Source organism: Varanus komodoensis, unplaced genomic scaffold (genome assembly GCF_004798865.1).
Source record: "Varanus komodoensis strain SLA01 unplaced genomic scaffold, ASM479886v1 scaffold50, whole genome shotgun sequence".
Classification (NCBI taxonomy): Eukaryota; Metazoa; Chordata; class Lepidosauria; order Squamata; family Varanidae; genus Varanus; species Varanus komodoensis.
The window spans coordinates 4,246,182-4,266,899 of record NW_025336088.1 but is presented as its reverse complement, the minus strand read 5'-3'; the positions used below and the strand labels follow the sequence as shown (position 1 = coordinate 4,266,899).

At 41.0% G+C, this 20,718-nt stretch overlaps 2 protein-coding genes across 3 annotated transcripts in view; both read right to left on the bottom strand.

Annotated features, from left to right (window-relative positions):
* Positions 1–148, bottom strand: part of WIPF2 (WAS/WASL interacting protein family member 2) — a 35,519-nt gene extending 35,371 nt beyond the window's left edge. The window contains exon 1 of one of the 2 annotated variants that reach the window (XM_044447028.1): positions 58–148. The gene's annotated coding sequence lies outside the window, so the exon portion shown is untranslated. The remainder of the gene's footprint in view (positions 1–57) is intronic. The other variant, XM_044447029.1, reaches the window with a different exon arrangement.
* A 6,980-nt stretch (positions 149–7,128) lies between these two features.
* The window catches only part of RAPGEFL1 (Rap guanine nucleotide exchange factor like 1), a 64,801-nt gene continuing 51,211 nt past the window's right edge, over positions 7,129–20,718 (bottom strand). Inside the window, exons 12-15 of the mRNA XM_044446998.1 lie at positions 19,269–19,356; positions 18,142–18,206; positions 9,348–9,402; positions 7,129–7,416 (exon numbers count right to left, since the gene is read on the bottom strand). Of these exons, the coding sequence (XP_044302933.1) occupies positions 7,292–7,416; positions 9,348–9,402; positions 18,142–18,206; positions 19,269–19,356 (333 nt within the window). The 3' untranslated portion in view covers positions 7,129–7,291. The remainder of the gene's footprint in view (positions 7,417–9,347; positions 9,403–18,141; positions 18,207–19,268; positions 19,357–20,718) is intronic.

The window sequence follows — 20,718 nt, the reverse complement described above, 5'->3', positions numbered from 1 at the left end:
AATATCGCAGGCCCTCCCCTGCATCTTTTTCTGAATTTCGGGGCCTTCCTCGCTTACCCACAGCCTCTCTCTCTCCGCTTCGGGGCCTCTAACCCGGAAACAGCCGTGTGACCGCCCGGCGGCCACACAAAATGGCGACGATGTGCTCGCCTTCGGCCAATACGCATGCGCCAAATAAACCCGCCCCCTTCCGCTTCTGTCGCCTGAGAAAGGAAGGAAGTGAGAGCACTTATCGCCAGGAAGCCGGAAGTGTTGGGAATGTTGGAAAGGACGCCGACTGGCTGCAAATGTTCCGCTACCGGGATGAAAAAAAGGGTGCACGTAGGAAATAGTGGAGAAACTTAGGACAGTCGTAGGGGTGTGAGAGAGTAGCAGCGCTGCGGTGGTATTTTGTGCGGAAATGTACGGGTCGTTGTTCTTTTTAAACGTTTCAAAATCTATTGTAAAAATAGCCGGGTCGTATTAATTATCCAACTGCAATTTGAGACAGGTCAGCGGAGGCTGAGCGGGGCTTTCAAAAGCTCTGTAGTGCAGGGAATAGTTGACTCTTAAATTGTAGGTGAAAGGTGGAGCCGAAGCTGAGAGAGACAGTTTATAGCAATTCTGAAATGCGTTATTCTGGGAGGCGACGTACAGCGGCCTTGCCATAGAGTGCAAGGTTCTTGTAATACTTTGACACATCGCAGTAACCACTGTTAAATGGTACTTTTAAAATTATCGTGGATGTTAAATTAAGACCCTTACGCTTGAGCCTGCTCACTTCCTGGATTATCACCAAACAGGAACAAAAATGTACACATCTTCCTCAAGTGTGTAGAAAGTAATTCTACTTATGTCACGCCTTTCATCGCCCCTTAGCTCCTCCGTCAAAGTCACGGCACAATTGAATTGAAATGACTCTCCTGCGTTGTAGTTTTCGAATAGTCGGAACTGGGGCTCTATCATCGAACAGAACTTTAGTGGGTATTTACTGCTCCTGTAACACAAATACTGTCGTCTATATGGTCTTGGAGGAGGGTAGGTGATTGTTTGCAAGATAAATATTCTATGCCTTTAGTGTCTGGAAACCAGACACTACCGCAAACCAGAATATCATATAGCCAAGTCCCGTCGTCATCAACCTCTATCCCTTAGCTAGAGGCGCCCGTATGACGTAAATAAGGTCAGGGCGATGCTGGATATGCGTCATTGCAGCTGTCTCTTAAAGGTCGTCGGAATTGTTTTCGCGAGAGTATTGCAGTGGAAGATCGCGAGCTCTATGGGAGGCGCTTCATCTTTCCGCGCCTGTCCAGAGAATCCTATTAAGCTTCGAGGGAATCTCAGGGCTTCCCAGAACCCACCAATGTTCTGAAAAACACCTGTGTGTGTATTGAAGTTGCGCCAATCCCGCTAATGTGCTCTATCTGCCCCCTATTTATATTCCATTGTGAATAAAATGCGCAATGTCCTGATTTGTTGCGCATTGGGATACCTTGTTAATATTTGAGAGCGAGATGCTAGAGTAGTTATTCTTCAAGGTTTGGCTCCCTCCGCAGGCTTTTTATAGGACTGAAATCTCTGGCTAGAGGAGGCAGATGTCTGTTGCCTCTGACACAGTCAGGAACACTAAGGAAATGGCATATGCAAATAAGAAATACAACTTTCCATTTTGCAGGATGGTAAGACTTATTTTGAGTTTGTAGATTTGTAGGAGAGACACTTTCTTGACAATCTAAGACAGACTGTTTTAAAATAAATGAATGGATACAGCTAAGATCAGGACTTCAGCAGTATGTTAAGGATCTTTACTAGTGTTCCTTATGCGAATAGGAGTGTTACAAACAGATTTGCATTTCTGAATTGTTGGATAGTGGGAGAGTTCATACTATCCATAGTTTCAAAGAGAATGCTTACCCATTGTTCTGTACTTGCTGCTACAGAAGAGCCCTTTAGCAAAAACATTTCTTTCTAGGAATCAGTTGGAAGTGGAATTAAAATTGTCATTTCATACAGTATCTTCCATGGCTGAAATAAATCTGTTTCCTCAGAAATTCAACAAAGATCTCTTGGAACTTAGTAATTTCTTTCTTGCAGCTTCTGTCCCTTTTTTGCCTCCTGTCCACCACAACAGCCACAATATTAGTTGTTGTCATGCACAACAAGGAGTAAACATTGCATGAAGGATGCTTTAATCTAAAGACATAGTACCTCTTAAAAAGGCTCAGTAGTGCTTTGCAATCCTACTGCACAGGATGGCTCTGCAATTTCATCCCATATTTTCAAAATTGCCACAAATCAAGTCTGAAAAAAGATGAGAGGATAGCACCAAAGGTACTGGAATGTAATTGACTGACAGCATTGTTGAACACAAGATGACAATTCAGGACTACACTGCTAGTGTAGAAGCAAGATGGGAGTTGGTAAGAGAGTTCATCCACTCTACAAATAGGAAACTTATTCTCCAAGTACTAGTTTTTATATAACCAAAATGCCACCATCCACAAACAAGGGCAAAGGTCTTGAACTTTTTTTGGATGATGTGTACATGTGGGAATCTAAGCAACAAACCTGGGTGCTACCATAAAATGGCTGCCAGGAGAGGCATGGATATAATCTCAGTGGGCATGCAATCTGCTCAAAAGACTAAATGCAAAAATGAGGAGGATGCCAACACATAAGAGTTCCTTTGAGCCCAGTTTCTGAACCAACAGACAACTTTCAAATAAGATTTTCTGCACCTCCCTGCCAATTCATTTCCCCGTCTTGCATGTGTGCGTGAACAAAGTTCCTCCCTTCTCACTACAAGCACATGAGAAACTACATCTACTGTTTCAGAATCCCTCCAAAATCCCCATTTCAGTCCTAAACCTCTTTTTCATATGCATGCAATTACGATCCCTTCGGAGAGGAAAATAGTCTGTCCCAACCTGCCACACTGCAGGCCTAACTACCCACCCCGCTGGTTTCTCTGACTCTACTGCAGGCTTTCCTGAACACCCCACTGGATTATCATTGCCCTTCCTAGTTTCTTGGTGCCCTCTGCTAACCCCAACCACAATGTTCACTAGTCAGCAGGGTTGAGGGAACTTCCCCTTGTTTTTCTTGGTGGCTGGACACAATGCAGAGGAAAGGATTGGACTTGCAGCCACCTGTTACCTTCATTTCCTAGTAATTTATCTCAGCCCCAAGTATGGCCAAGAGAAATTAAAATGACACTTCTTCAAAGCCATCTCAGCTACAAGAAGAAAAGGTACCAATTTTTAAAAGGGAGGGGTAGGATGCCAAGGAAGGTGTCTGGGTACCTTTGTGCACTACGTTGCCTATCCTTGTATGAGCAGACTTGGGAGTCCCTGAAATTTGCAAAAGTGCAGAAAATCTTCAGCAAAACAATTCTGCTATTCTTTAAGCATAGAAAAGAGGTCTTTCTGGTGCTGGATCTATACATACAAGATGTATATGTATTACAGCTAGGAAAAAACCCCTTGGGAAGCTCTACGCAGTGATAGATTTGTGATAAACACTTGATCTATACAGAAGCCAGTCACAAATGTTTCACAAGTTTTTATTTCCATCATTTGGCTTCTCACCCAAGTGCTTCTGTAGCAAAACAATAACAATAATTATTATTAATAACAGCCAGACCAAAAATAAACTGAGCTCCCCCAGAACAACACAGCACATCTTACATTCCACCTTGCAGAAGCTTGTGGGGCTCTTTGTGTAGGCAAGCAGTTCCTCATTCCAAGAGTAGAAAATTCACTGTACAATGGTCTGATATGATACAAGGATCTTTTTAAAAAATAAATGTACAATTCAAGAGTGTTTTGTCAAAATATATATATATATATACATACATATATACACATCCTCGCATTAGGACCTGAAACTCTCACCGGGAGAGAGAAAAAGAAATATAGACAAAAGCGAGAGACCCTGAAAGAAAAAGTCCCTGAACAGAAAGCCACTAGAGGCAACCCCTGCTACACACACACGCGCGCACACTCACATCTTATCATAGAGAAGGGGGGTGGTCAGCAAAGCACAAAATCAATTTGAAAAATGACAAGAGGATCCTAGTCAATATCCTGTTTTTGATAGCTATCAGAATGTTGACCAATCTATTAGAAATGTGGCAGAGAGAACAATTCATTTCTAAAAAGAGAAGCACTGGGGTTCAAACCTTCCCTTCTAACCTGAAAACCTTTCTTTTGTGTGGAATTGGGCTGTGATTACTCAGTAGTGCAGGGAATGCACCCAGGACATACTCAGAGGCACTCTTATTATTACTTCACATTTTCAGGATTGAAGCATGGCACTGAAAGTAGTTCCAGGGTGGAACATGCAGATTCCAGGACTGAGCACTGAGGCATGATTTTCTATGAAGAAATTATAGGGCTAGACAAAATCTGGAGTTCTTATATCATGGGGGCTTCCCTAAGCAACTTTTAAAGACCTATCCAGACATCATTATGATTTTCTATTAACTCACATGTGAAAAGGGCAGTTGGCTAAAACCTATGAGGAAAGGATGGTTCCACAAACTTCTATCTCAAATTAATTAATCCTGAATAACCTCTTGTTCTGTTCTCACAATTGCAAACATGGATTAAATTCAGTACCTCCAAGAATTTTGACCTGTTCTCAAGATCACCTGACAAGCAGAGGTTAAGAGCCTTTTAGTACACTGTAGATCAACATTTTGTCCACAAAACTGGAGCAGGGAATTGAAGGATAGTAAAAAGGCACCCTTTCCTAATAGGCCTCCTCCCAATCAACTTTTATGGATTTTTTCCAATCCTATATTAATCTTGATAGGATAATATAGGATTAATATCTAACATTTTAGATATTATTTTGCAGTGAAGATGGTATTCACATCCTATCCTTTCTTCCCCAGCTGCAGCACCCACTGATAACCACCCCCTGTGAGACATTTAGGCTTTTGGAAAAGTTTCCATTAGCACCAGTAGATTTTTTTAAATCCCTAACTGCTGCAGGGCTGAGGGGGGAATGCTAAAGGCTGGTAATGCTAAGGCTTAAAGGCACTTTGGAGCAGCGAAAATGAACATTTCTCATTATGCAACTATCAACAACTCTGAATAGCAAGGGACAATAAAATGTATTTTTTGTAATGTCCCCATGACAATACAGGGAAAGAAAACCCCACCACCTGACCCTGAGATGGAAGTCTTCCTGACCTTTCAAGATTCTTCAAATTTGCTCAAGCACATACCTCAGTATTCAATAATGACCTTTATCTGAAATCTGATCAGAGAGGAAGGGATAATTGACCCCTCATATCCAAAAGCAAACACCTATTTATATTCAACACCTGCATAGAAGGCATCCAGATGGGAGCCAGAACCAGGGTTGTGCATATCAAGATTACAAACGGTTATGTTACAAGTGGGTGGGCTTGCGGGATGTTTGGGAACCCTTTACTGGAATACTGGAATCCACCAAACAGAGGTTGGCACAATAGATGTATATTTAGAATTAGAGAATTTTGACCTCAAGAATTTGTTTTGATTATCAGTACTGAAGGGACCTCACAGTTTTTTCATATGAAGGGCTTCTCTAGATCGGAGGTCAGACTAGATGGCCCAGGAGACCCCTTCTGACTCGCTCTGTTTCTGTTTCTACATGAGGCATCTATTGTGCACTTCTGTTTCCTTACAGTTGCTTGTGAGTGCTTTACATGATGTTGTCATCCTCCAGGGCTTTTCTCATGCTTTTCCAAGCATTTCTGGATTTTGTCTTTTGTTCTTTTTTATGCAAGGAAAATGAGCAATTATCTGGCTATCATGTGTCTTTCGGTAATTGAGCTATACTACAGTGCTACCTTGTAGTTGTGTAATGGAATGCTTAATGCAGAGAAAGAAAAAACCTGGAAAAAAGCACATGTAAGGAAGTTCATCCTAATGATGTAAAAAATCTAGAAGCAGAGCTCTGGTAAAGCCACGGGTTGAAAGCCTTATGTAGGGAAGCACAAAAGCCCCCTGCTGTTTATTACCATTCTTCATTTCAGCAGTGTAAACCAGATCTCCCCACCTGCCACTTCATACCACTTTAACAGTCATAGCTTCCCAGAAAGCCTGAAAATAGCAATTTTGGAAAGTGCAAAGGATTTTCTGTTAAAGATCTATAGCCCTACCTCATGTCACAGAACATCAGTCATCTGGGAACCTATAATAAATTTTTAGACAACTTAAAGTCTGTGGTCTGGATATGTCCCAACAAGGAACTGCAGTAAAAATATCTTAAAAGTTCCAGTTGTTAAAATTCCACATAATCACAATTATTGATTGCTGTTCCATTCCTCACACCCAGTTGATACCAGAAAGGCAAAAATTCTTCCCATTTCAGTTACTTGAACTAGCTGCTGCTCTTATTTTTATTATTTTTAACAGTCTGTGAGAACTGAATCCTGAGAAGACTCTGCTGAATCTCCTGCTATTCTTTAATAATAATTTTTAGAAAGGTTATTACAGCAAACCTTTCTAAGATGGAAATATAAATGTACATTAACACTGTAGAAAAAGGATCAAAAACATGGAACATGAGTAATTCGTGATGTTGAAAGCTTATTTATCTGATTCAAAGTCAAAGGACTTGTTCGATTTGCTCATACTGAGGAGGGAAGCTGCCTGAACAGGGCACTGAACTCCAATGTGAGCTGCCTTACAAGCCAAGTTGACAAACTGAGTTTTGGCTTGATCTCTTCCACAAAGCACTGTTCCATCTCCATTGGCCATTTCATTTTCAGTCATACTGATCTGTAAAAGGAGGCCATGAGGCAAGATGGTTACCTCAGGCAGCAGACTTTAAATGCCATTAAAGGTGGCAGAATAAAAACTAATATATCTGACCAATGGGCAAGTACAATCCACTAGGAAATTCTCAAATGTGAACCTTCCAATTAATTGAGGCTTTTATAGGAAACAGGGCTAGCTTTACCACTAGGCAAAAGTGATAACCACAATTAAAAGGGAAGCATATTCTTAGTTATTAAATAGTATTTTTAATAGAGGAGAGGGGGCTATTTGGAATTTCCACTTCAAGGAGAAAATGGCTTGCTATGAGAATTTCCTGATGGATTGTGTCTCATGTTAATTAGAAGCAGCATAATGTGCCTTTTTAATTTCCAACTCAGCACTAAAATGTCTTGGGCCATCCCTGCCATTTAGTGATCCCATGTCATCCTTTCCAATCAGGACAAACCCCCAGACGAACGCCTTTACATCCAAAAGTGCTCGAGTATCACGCAGAGTAAACATTCTTTGCCAGTGATAGCCATCTGTGGACAGTGGTCTCATTGGCTGTTTGACTCCAGCTTGTGGGAAAGCTCAAAGAGTAGGTTCTGATTGTCAATAACTTGAAACTGCCGGACATAAGCTTTCGTCTGCAGCTGCTGGGGAGATGACTCCATTTCCAGGCCTTTGGGAAAAAGGAGAAAGGTGTCACTCAGAAAGGGACATCACGTCTGCTGCCAACACAATTCCAAGACCAAATACCTCTATCTTGAAGAAGCAGCCGTCAACAAACTAGCACCCTCCAGAGGTTTTGGACTATATCAGCCTCAGCCAGCAAATTCAACAGTCAGGAAAGATCAAAATCGAATCACAGGAATAATAAATATTCCAATGAATGTTGGAGATATAACCAGGAAGTGGGTACATATTTCCATATGTAGTGGGAGTGTAAACATTAAGATTTAGAAAATGGTTTTCAAAGAAATTAGTAAAAATTTGAATCTAAATATTGTAGTAGACTAGCATTATTGTCACTATTTAGAGAATGAGTGGGGCAAAATATTAAAGAATTGATAACAAATTTAGTAACAGCAGCAAGGTCAATAATAGCAAGAAACTGCAAAGTAAAAGGTGATCATCAAAAAATTATTGGTATAGATATGTTTGGAATTTAGCTATTAATGATAAGTTAACTTGCAATATAAAGTGGAAAAAGGCTTGATGAGTAAAAATAATTTTGAAGATATATGGAGACCATTTATTGAATATGTTTTAATAAAGGAAAAGAGTTGTAAGCCATCACAAGATTCAGTGCAGTTCTGGAAGGGGAGTGGGAGTGGTGCAACCTGAATGAATACATGATTTTACAGTAAGTAGTGTGTATCTGTTGGTAATTAATGATAATCTGTGACAAATAAAAATTGAAAAAGGGTTAATGAAAGCAAATAAATATAAGGAAATTTGAGAAGATTTTGTAAAAGCAGTACTGATAGAAGGCAAAGTTTGTAAACCTAATCAAGATTATATGAATTTCTGGAGGGGATATGGATATAATTGAAGTATATTATATATTATTAATTGTTGCAATGTATGAATTAAGTGGAGGTAGTATTGGTCTCTGGAGTGGTGGGGGTACTTTATCATTTACTTTTCTAATTATTGAGTTTTTGTATGTTATATTATTATTGTTGTATTTATGTTTTTCTGTATTAAAAAAATAAAGGGGGGAAGTAGTGTGTATCTGTTGGTCCTGGTGGAAAGTAGCACTGTTATTATATTGATTGGTTATGTTCATCATTATTATATTATTTGTATAGTTTTATATTTGTGTAAACCATGAGTTTTGTTTTTGTTAAAATAAAATGTTGAAAAACAATAGTGAAAAAGGAATGATCAGAATTTGTAGCTGCAGGAGGGTGCTTTAAAGGGACAAGGGCAAGCTTCTTCAGGATAATGTTGCAGGTCTGAACCATTTTCATAAATGGGGGTGATTCAATGGTTGACTGTGTTCCCCATGTAAATAACCCTACAGACCTAGAACCACACCTATGTCAGGAAAATGACTAGCCTCTATCCTTCTCTCTGATATGCAGGTTTTTGTATGGACAAAGAGGATTTGATAAGAGGAAACATTTTATTCCTCCCCTGAGGTATGAAATGGAGCAACCCAATCACAGATCTCTGCAGATGGGGACTTCTGCTTGCATATTTGAAGTTTGCATCCTGAGGATTCTGAGCAGGTCTCCCATGCAATCCCATTCTATGTCTGTGCTACAGGTTCATAATCACACTGCTCCAGTATGGAAGGTAAATGCTACAGAATCTTAAGGAATTCCGCAGTTTGTCTTTAAGGAAAAAGTTTGTAACCTCAATGCTGCAAAGAAAAGACTTCAAAAATATGTGGGCAGCAATGAAATCTCACTACAACTTCTCCTGTGGTCTTCTCTTCATCTCTGAATTTTTCGTCTATTGAAGACTGTAAGTGTTCTGGAGTGAGGGCCAAGTTCTGTGTTTTGTAAAAAAGTAGCATGCTGCTGGTAGTGAGAACATGTCAAAAAGAGTAGTCACACTGCATCTGCTTCCCTTTGCAGCCCCAATGGGGGCTCTAATACTCACAGAGGGGCCTGCTCCGGCACTTCCTGATTGTCCGAACTTTCTCTGCTACTGAGTGCTGCATGAGAGAGAAAGGAGATAAAGTTTCATTGTTCTGAATGTGTTAGACACTAGATACATTATCCTCCCATTATGAAACAAACGAACAAACAAAACACACACACACACACACACACACACACACACAACTCTAACTGAATCCTATTTTCCCTAAGATCCACGAGAGGCGGGGGGGGGGCACGCAGGGACGAGGTGCTGGCTTGCTCACGAGATCGCTTTATCCGATGGAGTCCAAAATGACCTCCTTGCGAGCAAGCCACGGGCCCGTGTGGACCCATGTGCGCCTAGCGAGTGCAAAACTTGTGGGGCGGGCTGGTTAAATGGGCATGGTGGGCTGGATTTGGCCCGCAGGCCTTAGTTTGAGGACCCATGCTTTACATTGTATATCAAAATCCCCCATCTGTTCAGAATGATCACAGAAAAGCATTTAATTCTACAGCCACAGAATTACCTAGCACAGGAGATGGATATAAAGCAAATTTCATACTTCCCTGTGATGGTAAAGGCACATCATGCAGAACTCATCTTATGAAGAATGTCAGCTTTTGTGTATAAAAAATGGAAGTTTTGATTCCTTGGCAAAGCTTTTGTTGGAAGTGTAATATGCCTACTGAAATCTCTAAAACGGGGGCTAAGTCTCAGTAAAATTTCAAGTTGTTGGGGATAAGTATTTAGGGGCCTAGATAGCTCCATGCCACCCCCTAATAACTGGCAAAGACAGAATGAATTAATGTGAATTTTTTTAAATGCTAGATTAAGCAAATCTACAGAAATTATATAGGACACAGAATTCAACTTCTCTGTAAGGTGAAGTTAAGGCCAGAAGGAGATGTTTAAATTTAATATATTGCAGGTTTATAACATTTTTTGGTACCAGATCAAACCAATTTGTTTGCCCATGCATTTTAATCTGCTTTAAGGAAGCAATGCTATGCATGCTTAAGCAGAAAAACACCATGCAACTTCTAGTATTCCCCAGCCACAGATATCACACTAGAGAAAGCTGTGAGTTGTAGGTCCTTTTGCTATCTAAACAAGCACAGAATTGCATGTGCTACACTGACGCTCCTACCTATGGTGATGCCATTTAATCACACAATTTCTTGAATCTGCATTTACTTCTGCTGTAGTACACAGTGCCAGTTACTGAAGTATGGACTTGATTCTGCTTTCATGAAGCAAACACCTTCTTTAACTACATTAAGCTGAATATATTTAGGAGTAATATGTCACATGAGTATATCATCAGCTGTTATGATGACGTGGTCTGCTCTTTTGTGTTACAACCAGAGTCCACATCAATAGAAACCTTATAGTGGAATGATGAACCCCTTCTTCTTTAATTGGTTCTTCACGTATGCACAAATCCATGCATGCATTTCAAAGTAAATAAAAACCTCAGGTGTTCCTGCCATTACAGACTATAGTACAGGTTCGTACATGTACCGAAATGTACTTTGACTAGTCATGTTCACTCATACCTCTAAAATGGAACTCAAGTTGATGCAGCTCATTATATTATGGGCATGTAAAAGCATTCTTTCCAGTTATGATTTATCATGTAGTAGTATTCAAGTTCCATGTATTTTGTCTGTGTGCAGTGCTCTACAGCAACTCATTTGTGCCAGTGGTTTCCTGAGCAATTGTTGTTGTTGTTGTTAGTCGCGAAGTCGTGTCCGACCCATCACGACCCCATGGACAACATTCCTCCAGGCCTTCCTGTCCTCCACCATCCCTCGGAGTCCACCCAAGCTCACACCAACTGCTTCAGTGACTCCATCTAGCCACCTCATCCTCTGCCGTCCCCTTCTTCTTTTGCCATCTATTGTTCCCAGCATCAGGCTCTTCTCCAGGGAGTCCTTCCTTCTCATTAGGTGGCCAAAGTATTTGAATTTCATCTTCAGGATCTGGCCTTCTAAAGAGCAGTCAGGGTTGATCTCTTCTAGGACTGACCGGTTTGATCACTTTGAGGCCAGTACCACAAGTCAAAGGCCTCAATTCTTCAGCGCTCAGCCTTCCTTAAGGTCCAGCTTTCACAGCCATACATTGCAACTGGGAAAACCATAGCCTTGGACTATACGCACTTTTGTTGGCAGGGTGATGTCTCTGCTTTTTAGTATGCTATCTAGATTTGCCATAGCTTTCCTTCCCAGAAGCAAGTGCTTAGTACAATCACAAGTTCCTACAACTGGTTCTCAGCTGAACCTGCATTTTTTGTTTTCAGACATCAAGGACATCTAACATTTCATCAATCTGCCAATGCCCTTAAAGAAAGCAATGAAGGAGTGATCCAGGAATGAAAAAACATAACCTTAGATTAGTAGATGCACAGGTCAGAGACAGGAAGAAAAGTGACAGCCATCTCACTTGTATCTCAGTAAACAATAAATGTTGCAATGCCAGGGAGATGAGTCATGCCCTCAACTGTGAATTCATGTCAGAAGTACAGGACAAACACAAACCCCAAACAACTCAATCTGTTCTAAAAGTAATTTGCAAAAAAGTAGGGTGGGTTTTTGGAAACAAGACCTAGCACTGAAATAGATTGAGAAGAGTGTCATGTGTTACATCAGAATGTGAAGTACAGTAGCACCACAATAAGTTCTCATATAGGTGGCCCTGGTTAAGAGAACTATCTTTTTATTTATAACTTGCCTTTTTTGTTATGGTTGATCTTTTATTGTGTTTATAGTTTACTGGGATCCTTAAAGTTCTATCTTTGTGTACTAACTTGGTATTGTAATATGAAGGGCAGCATAAAAATAATGTATTCTATATATATAATTGCATTGTTTTTCATTTATGTCCAATCTTAGCCTGTGAAGCAGGGTGGTTAATGAAAATATATGAACTGTATAAAAATATATAAATTTTATATAAACCAGAAAGCTAGTGTAGTATAGTGGTTAAGAATGCAGGACTGGAACTCAGGAGATCTGGTTCTAGATTCCACTCAGCCATGGGGCTGACTGGGTTGGTCTGGGCCAACCACAGACCCTCAAGCCCAATCTGCCTCACAAGATGGCTGTTGTGAGGCTAAGATTCAGAGGAGGAGGGGAATTATGTATGTCTTATTGAGTTCCTTGAAAGGAAAAAGGTGGGACATAAATATAATCAATCAATAAAAATAATATCAGTGCCAAGCTGCATGATACTGCAGTCTTAGGGTCTGTTCTATAACTGAGGTACCACAACAGGGAATGCTCCTCTCATTGTCAAATGATGATTGAAGAAAAGCCTTCCCTGACAATCTTAATAACCTTGTTCATAGGACAACACACCACCCACATTGGGCTGTTGTAACATCCAAACCCTGCACTTATTTACTTATTTTTGCAAACAAATTACCCTGGGAATCCACGGCTTTTTGTTGGGCTGTTCAGAATGGCTTGTGTTTGGGGTAGCTGGTCGTTGCTCTGCTGGATTTAGATGTCATATCATGATGGGTTCTCAGGAATAGCTAGACTGGCAACCCCAGCAGACTAACTGCAGAAAAGGTGCTGAGTTAGGGACCAAAGAATCAAGGAGTTCAGCTGCAAAGGTGCCTGGCCTACATGCTGGAAGGCATGTAGGAGTACTGAAGGAGCAAGGGGGAAACTAAGCCATGGAATGCTGCAGAGCACCCAGTCATCTGTCAGCTTAGTGACAACCTTATTTTCAGGGCGGTTTTGCTTGATGGGTAACTCACCTAATAAGGCATTACTTGTTAATGCCTAAATGTTGTTGTAGGGTAGGATTTAGTAACTAGACATCTAGTCGCCCCCTCAGTACCAGCTGAGCCCTGCTATAACAGAAGATGCAAGAGAAGGCTGTGGAAACACAGCTTATTGGCAGTCCACTTTTTGGGCTGGGAAAGGGGGAGACCTTCTTGGCTACCTCTCTCTATTCTCTCTTCAAAGTAACATTCCTGTAAAATCCAGCAGCTGATGACCAGTTGTAGACTCTGCATAGGAAGAGAGGTTTTTTTCTCTGTAAGGCACATGTTATGTCTTTATAGCCTTACACCAGTAGAGGGAGTCTTACACCATCCCATATAAATAGTTCAGCAAAACCAACTGCATTGGCCAAAATTGCAGATGTTTATGTTAACCTCCATGTACACATTTCAAAACAATGCTTCATATATTATTCTCTTTACCACTAGAGTAGAAGGGGTGCATTCTATAAGGCCGACTTTCAGGTTTTTTTAAGGATTTTATAAGAGTGGCTAAAAAATTTGGATGGCTGGGCAAAGGACTGTATCTGTCATTCTAGTAAAGAGATCTTTGTCAATTAATCCTGTGAGTTTTACTTAATTATTTTACAAAAACTGCACAAATTGCACATAAAGAAAAAAGTATATTTTTTTAAATGATACATGCATCTGTTGCAGTAGCCAATACCTTGGAATACCTCATTTAATATAAGTTGCAAGTCTTTGTATATTTTTTAATATACTACCTATTCCTAATACACACAAGGTAGTTGGGCAGCTTAAAAGAATGGCACACAATCTAACACACAATACAAAAAGGGGAATGGGTAGGTATGGAAGAAAACAAGCAAATCTGGGGGTCAATTTTACGCAATGTTAGAGGATTGTTATGGTAACAAAATGGAATTGTGTGTGTGTGTGCAGGGATTGTTCTGTAGGCATGTAGCACTGCTCCCCAGGCAAGCTGTCAGAGTAGGCCTGCTATTTCACTGTTTTATATACTGTTGGACATAAATGTGCAAAAGCCATTTTCAGATATACTGTAGATGTCACAAACACTATCCATTGTGACACTTGTACAATTATAGCACATGTGGTTCCTACAACTGTAATGGACAGGGGAGTGAGGAAAAATTTCTCCAGCAACAGATATTACTATCTACTACTGATAACATTTGATTTTCCTTTTTCATGTCAGAAGTCATTTTCCTGCACGCACACAGAGGTATCTGAAATCAGTTCACAGAACTTTTCTGTTTTAGGCCTAACATGTATTGCAGACAGAGGGTTTGGGTCATGATCTCTCAATAGTGAAAGTCGACATGTATTCAAAACCAGTCTTCAATATTATTGTGGTATCATTAATCCTTAGGTGAGCCATGGCACTGAAAATCAGATTGCAGTCTTAGATCCGGGGAACCTCCTACATAAATGAAGCCCCACCTCTGACCAGCAACTGCAGGGAACTAAAAGTAAAGAGTAAATACTGTTTCATTCTAGAGGCATAAGTTTGTCCCAGTTGTCTGAAAACAATGCTGAATGTAGGAGAATTATTCATGTTGCAGAACAATAATTATGTGCTTTTGAACCCCAGAAAATGGTGGTAACACATATTTTGGATTCCTGATATCCTACAGTTTAAAATCAAGTTTCTAGTTCTCATTGCTGAAGCTCTCTGCAAAGAATCAATGGTATTTAAATGGAGGAAGTTCATTGCCTTTTATACTTCTGCTTTCCTTTGTAAGCTTTCCACTCTTTCCTCCTACAGAATACTTTCCTTTCCTCTACCTCAGAAGCCCCCATCCCACACAGATTGCATTCAAAGTATCAAAAAGCAGGTTCAAAGAGAAAGTAGACAGATTTTCATATTCTGCAAAATAAGCACTTCTGTATAAATATCCTTGTTTGGAATACATTATATTGGAGGAGACACATGCTCGGCATATGAATAATTCTATATTTTGCACAGTGTACGTTTATGCAGGGGGAAATGGGGAGGGAAACTGGGGCTTAGCTGACAATGACATAGCTTCATTTCGCTCCCCGCCATCCCATCCTCCCCCGAGGCCAGAAAAATCTGGGCCAACTCCAGCACAGATCTCTTCCCCCCCCCCAACAGCCAGCCACTGCCTGCCCGCCCCCTCACACACACACACACCCTGACACAGACACACTCATCTCTTGACAAGGAGAGCTGGAGGAGCTTCTGTGAAGCTGTTACCATGGCAACTCTACTGTCCCACTAGGCAAGAAATCATACAGAGGCCCAACTGCTAGCTAATCCCCTGAGGGCAGGGGGAGGATGGGGAGGGGAGATTGGGGGGCTGCGGAAGGACCACCTGAGCATTCACACCCTCACAAAGTCACACTGCATTTGCCCGGTGATGCTTGATGCTAACGCTAACCGTTCTAGCTACTCCCCAGTCTCACAACAGGGATGGCTCTTTGCAGATCTCCATACCCTCCCCTGACATGAACAGCAAAGGGTTGCAGGGATCGGCTAAGAAGCAAGAATAAGAAGAATAAAAACAAGCAGGTTCAGACTTCTGAATCAGTTTTTCCTTATGGCACAAAGTCAGGGTTTTTAAAACCCTTCTCCCAGTGTGTTAGATCCCCTAATGCTGCTCTTACTAAGAAACCAGAACAGCATTAGGGGATATAAGAAACCAGAGATGTGGCCACAGATCTCCCAAAATCATGACCAATCTTCAGATGCTGAAGGAACAAGGGTGTGCCATGTTAACCCTTGCAAATTGCAGGCTGCATGGAGCCTCTGGACTGGCACAGGACTGGTGTGGCATCTTTACAAGGTGTCCACTTCTGCTCTTGTCTGGTCAATAAAGATATCTGCCTGTTGCTGCTGCTCAAGCCATTGACCACAAAGATCCACCTGCACGCTCAGACTCCCTATTCTCCAATGGTCCCTATGTATAAGGGGCAATTCCTCTTTGCAAGGATCTTTTCCAGGTAATCTACTGCCCTATTTTATCCCTGTTTTAGAATTAGGTTATGCTTTCCAAATGTAGTATGAAGTGTGAGTTGGTGGCATTGTTTTTGTTTCCTTTTCTTCTCACCTAGCCCCCTAGAGAAAAGAATTTTCTCTCCAAGTATTCTCCACCAATTTCTTGTGTCCCTATTACCTCCAACCCCATCCCACAAGGTGAAGGATGCAAAATGCTGGCCAAGCTGCCAACACAGTTGCAGTGGCTGCAAAAAACCACCAATACAAGCCTTTGGAAAAAAAGAAAGACGCTATAGGACTGTCTCTGCTAAAGGTGAACCCCACCCTTAAGAAACTGTTTAAGATTTTCCCTCCCCTGATGCAATTTGGTGAAAATATATGTGTTCCCCACTGCACCTAGTTATTTATGTGGCCACAAATTAAGTAGAGAATTTTAAGAGGGCCTTTGTGTACATTTTAACTGCCTTCTCTCCCAGTTAAACCCCAGGGGAATCACATTTTGTCAAGCATACATGCATGCCATATATGTGTAGTCAAGACACCATGGTACACATAGCCTACCATTTCAGTTAGTGATGTTCATTTTGAACTGCTGATTGCATATTACAGATGTCTGCTTGAATTAGAGAAACCAAAACCTTCTTTGCTTCTACATGGGTGCAAGAAAGACTACTGCAGCGTAAATGAACACCACGTTCAACAACATAGAACAGTGTGTCTTTGTGTGGGTGGGTGGGTGATGGGGGTGCAGAAATCACAAGCGATCCTTGTTGTAACACCCTTTTCCTCACACCTATATCCCCTTTTTGAAGTGACTGCATCAAGTAACTGCTGCAGGTTGCCCATTCATCTGCATCGGGTCCCAAAGTAAATGAGGTGGGCTTCCTTGCTGAACCCTGCACACCAGAAGAACCTCTCCTCTAAGGCAGCAGAGAAACCTTCTAGACATGCAGTCCTCCCAAATGGGGGGCTCCTAGTGCTAATGGTTAAAAGGTTTCATGCAGCCATTCCATCTTTTCCCATTTAACTTTTTTTCCTGGTAAGCAAAGGGAAAACACACAGGGCCTAGGGAAAACACAGGAGAGTTACAGGAGTAACTCATTTAGTGTGCTGTACTGTTTCCGGGACTGAGATGCGAGTTCTAAGACTTGCTTGGTCATGAAACTCACAAGGTTACTTTAGGCCAATCACTGTCTCTCAGCTTAACCTACCTCACAGGTTGCTGTGAGGATAAAATCAAGAGGAGGAGGCTTAAGCTGCCTCAGGTTCCTTCAGGAACAATAGATAAATAAAATAGATAATTCCTCAAGAAATAAAATAGATCTAGACTTCTTGTAAAAAGCCACAGGTGAGGCTTTCAATCAATAAAATGATAAAAAGCTCATCCAGAAGTACCCTGGTCTGAAAAAAACACAGTAATGTTTTGTTTTAATTTAGACTTAATTTTCAGTCCAATGCACAAAATACAACCTTTAAAATTAATTCCATTTTGGCCATTGTTTTGCTGCTGGTGGTGGGAAATACCCAGCAGTGAATCTGACACCAACTGAAAACAAAAATTGATACTGTATAAATGCACCTTTTTCTCCCATTAACAAAGTGGCAGTACCATTCCACATCCTCATCTTCATCAGGGAGGTAAAGAAGTCTTAAGCAAGGGGCAGCATCTCCTTCCTGTGGGTAACTTTATGCTCCATTCCCTGGCAAAATGGCAGGAGCTGCTTTCAGGAGCATCTGCCTGGGGCAAGTGTCTCAGTTCTGCAGTAGACAGATTAGCCTTGCTTCCTGCTTACTCCCACCTCTAACTTTGCCATCATCATAATTAATGTAGCACTTTTTAAAATTGGCCAGATGTTTTACACTCCTGCTGTATTATTTAGCATCCCAACTTTCCACTTTATGGAGTATTGCCTTGCTACATGTACTAGACTGAACTAGATAGCCTTTGGGTTCATCCCAGTTCTATAGAGCTGATATTACCATTCTAAAGATTATGGAAATAAAAATGTTATGGTAGCTACCAAAGACAGCAAATGCAAAGGAGGAGGAACAAGATGGGGTGGAAAGAGGTATTTTCTTACCAGTTTCTCTACATTGACCAATCCATCCACCAAGGTTTTGCTAGCTTCATGCAAAAATGTCAGATCTGAAAGAGTAAGCACAAAAAAAAAGAAGGGGAAAAGTGAGGAGAGAAAGGACTGGAAGCCTCACAATAGTTACTTTCTAATTTTTAAAGATGCCTGGTTATAACCCTGGCCGGGAACTCAACCTTCCTGCTCTTAGGTGCTTGGGATAGATTCTGGTAATTAAATGACAGGAATAAGGAGACACTTCTTTTAATTCTTACTATTACAACCAAAATAAATCTTATTATGATGTGGGCTGTGTACATTTATTTATTTATTCTATTTATTTATTCAATGCATATGCCGCCCCACTAGCCATAGGCTCTCTGGGCAGCTTATAACATATTAAAATCCAACAACATAAAACAATACAAACACAATATAACATTTGCTACAAAGACGAATAACAATAAAATCAGTAAATAAATTAACAGAATTAAAACCAAATAGGAGAAAAATAGAATTAATAAATACTAAATGTGTGAGGAGCGCCTATATACTACAAGGACAAAGTGAGGCAGGTGGGAAAGTTGTGCACATATGTCTGTGTGCATGTACATGTATGTATGAGCCCACCCCAGGATCATATTCGGTGGGGGCTGTGCCCCCCAGTATTCAGCTTTGTTTTGTGCACTTCAAAACAATATCCCTGATAATCTGTGTATAGTAAAATGTAAAGGATGCACTGCTTGTTCCTTCAAAAGGTGAGCCAAACTTGCTCCCTAACCCACTGGTAACCTCAGATCTTAGAAATCAGATCCCTTCATCTGGATCCAGTCTGGATTCTATTTCTTTGGCCTTTCCCAATTGGATATTTCCCAGATGTGTTGGACTGCGTGGTCTCAGGCCTGCTGCTGGCTTGGGATGACTGGTGTTGTGGCCCAACATGTCCACAGGACACTCATTTGGGTATTGCTGCTCTGGAGTATGCCAAAACGATGGGAAATGTCTTTAAGAGGGAGGTGTCATTACTTCAGATGTTCTTAGTTTACCATTAAACCCAGATTAGGACAGCCAAGACAGCTTCTGACACTCTGCAGTTCAAGAAGAGCAAGAGCCCGGGCCACAGCAGTCTCACTCACCTTTTAGGATGAGAGGCACAAAGGGAATAATAGGGGGCTTCATCCTAGACAGGATTTCTCTGTAGCTTTTATGGTTCCTGCAGGGATCCTGCAGTGCAAAAGAAAAAAGGCACCATTGCTTCTGGACCACAGGAAGATTAAGAACTAACTTTTGTTGCCAAAGGATGGTTGGAGTCATAATACTAGAAAAACCCCTAACACGGTCAAGCAAGCAGATGTATGAAAAGATAAGATGTGTTTTAACTTGTTAAAAATGAAGAAAACCTGATAGGGTTTAGACTGTTCAAAGTTATCCCTGCCATCATGGAATAGGGATAGAAACCACAAGGATTCTTTCAAGCTAAAGGGCAGGAAACAAAAGGAGGAGGGAAAAGTTAAGGCTTAGTTTTATCTGTAACCCTTAGGATGGAAAATGTATTCCCCACCCCAATTTCCTATTCATTTAGTCGTTTCTTTATCCATGCAGTAGTTTGCAAAACTTTCTACCATCAGAGAATCCTCTTCACACCAATTTGTCTGAGAAGTAATTGAAACATGTTGCAGGGGATTCTGAGTAATGCTCTAGGCTCACATTCAGGCACTGGCTAGGCTTGTTGGGCCTTGTTCATTCTAGGTTGCAAGCTAGAACTTACCCAATTGTATCCCACATGTGGTTGCACATTTGCAAGGGAAGATCAAATGGTATGGGCCTCTCCTTCAGGGAAGCTGCCCACCTCTAGCAGGCTTCTCACTAAGAACCCCAGCGAGCTTCCATGGAGCTCCAGGTTTCCCTTGAACACTGCTTGGAAGCCATTGCATTAGGAAGGTTGGTGCAACGTTTCACACCCAAAACTGAGTTCACTGAAGGGCAAAAGATCCATGTTTCATCCTGATTGGTGGGGGCAGGATAAGGAAAAGTAGTAATTTCCCACCCATGAATTTCATTTGTTGTGCCCCACTTTGGATTAGAGTTCATGATGAAAAGAATAATAAGTCACTTGTTTACATGTTTGCACTGTATATTTCCGATCTGCTAAAAATGCTACACATTCATTATCTCAGTGATTGTTACCAAGCCCTGTAATTTAGGGTTCTTCTTGATGAACCTTTTATTGTGCCATCATCCTGCCCTATTCACATAACATTGCAGGGGGTACAGATGTCCTCTTCCACTTGCAATCTTCCATGGTTTTCCCACTGATTCTTTTATCTTTTTTCTTGCCACAAAAAGTACATTAAGGAGAAAAAGATGGAATCATTGCACAACGTTTTTGGACCGGTAGTGCTAGAAGGAATCTAAAAATACCCTTAGAAATGGTTTAAACTGAGAGAAAAAGACAAGCCCCGTCATGTGCTTGCCACATTCTGCAGTCAGTTGCCTATGCAAAATGACTGTAAAATGTGGTAAGCACATGCTGCAACAAACTGTGGGTTAATCAACCCAAGATTTACCACTGTTATATAGGAATCA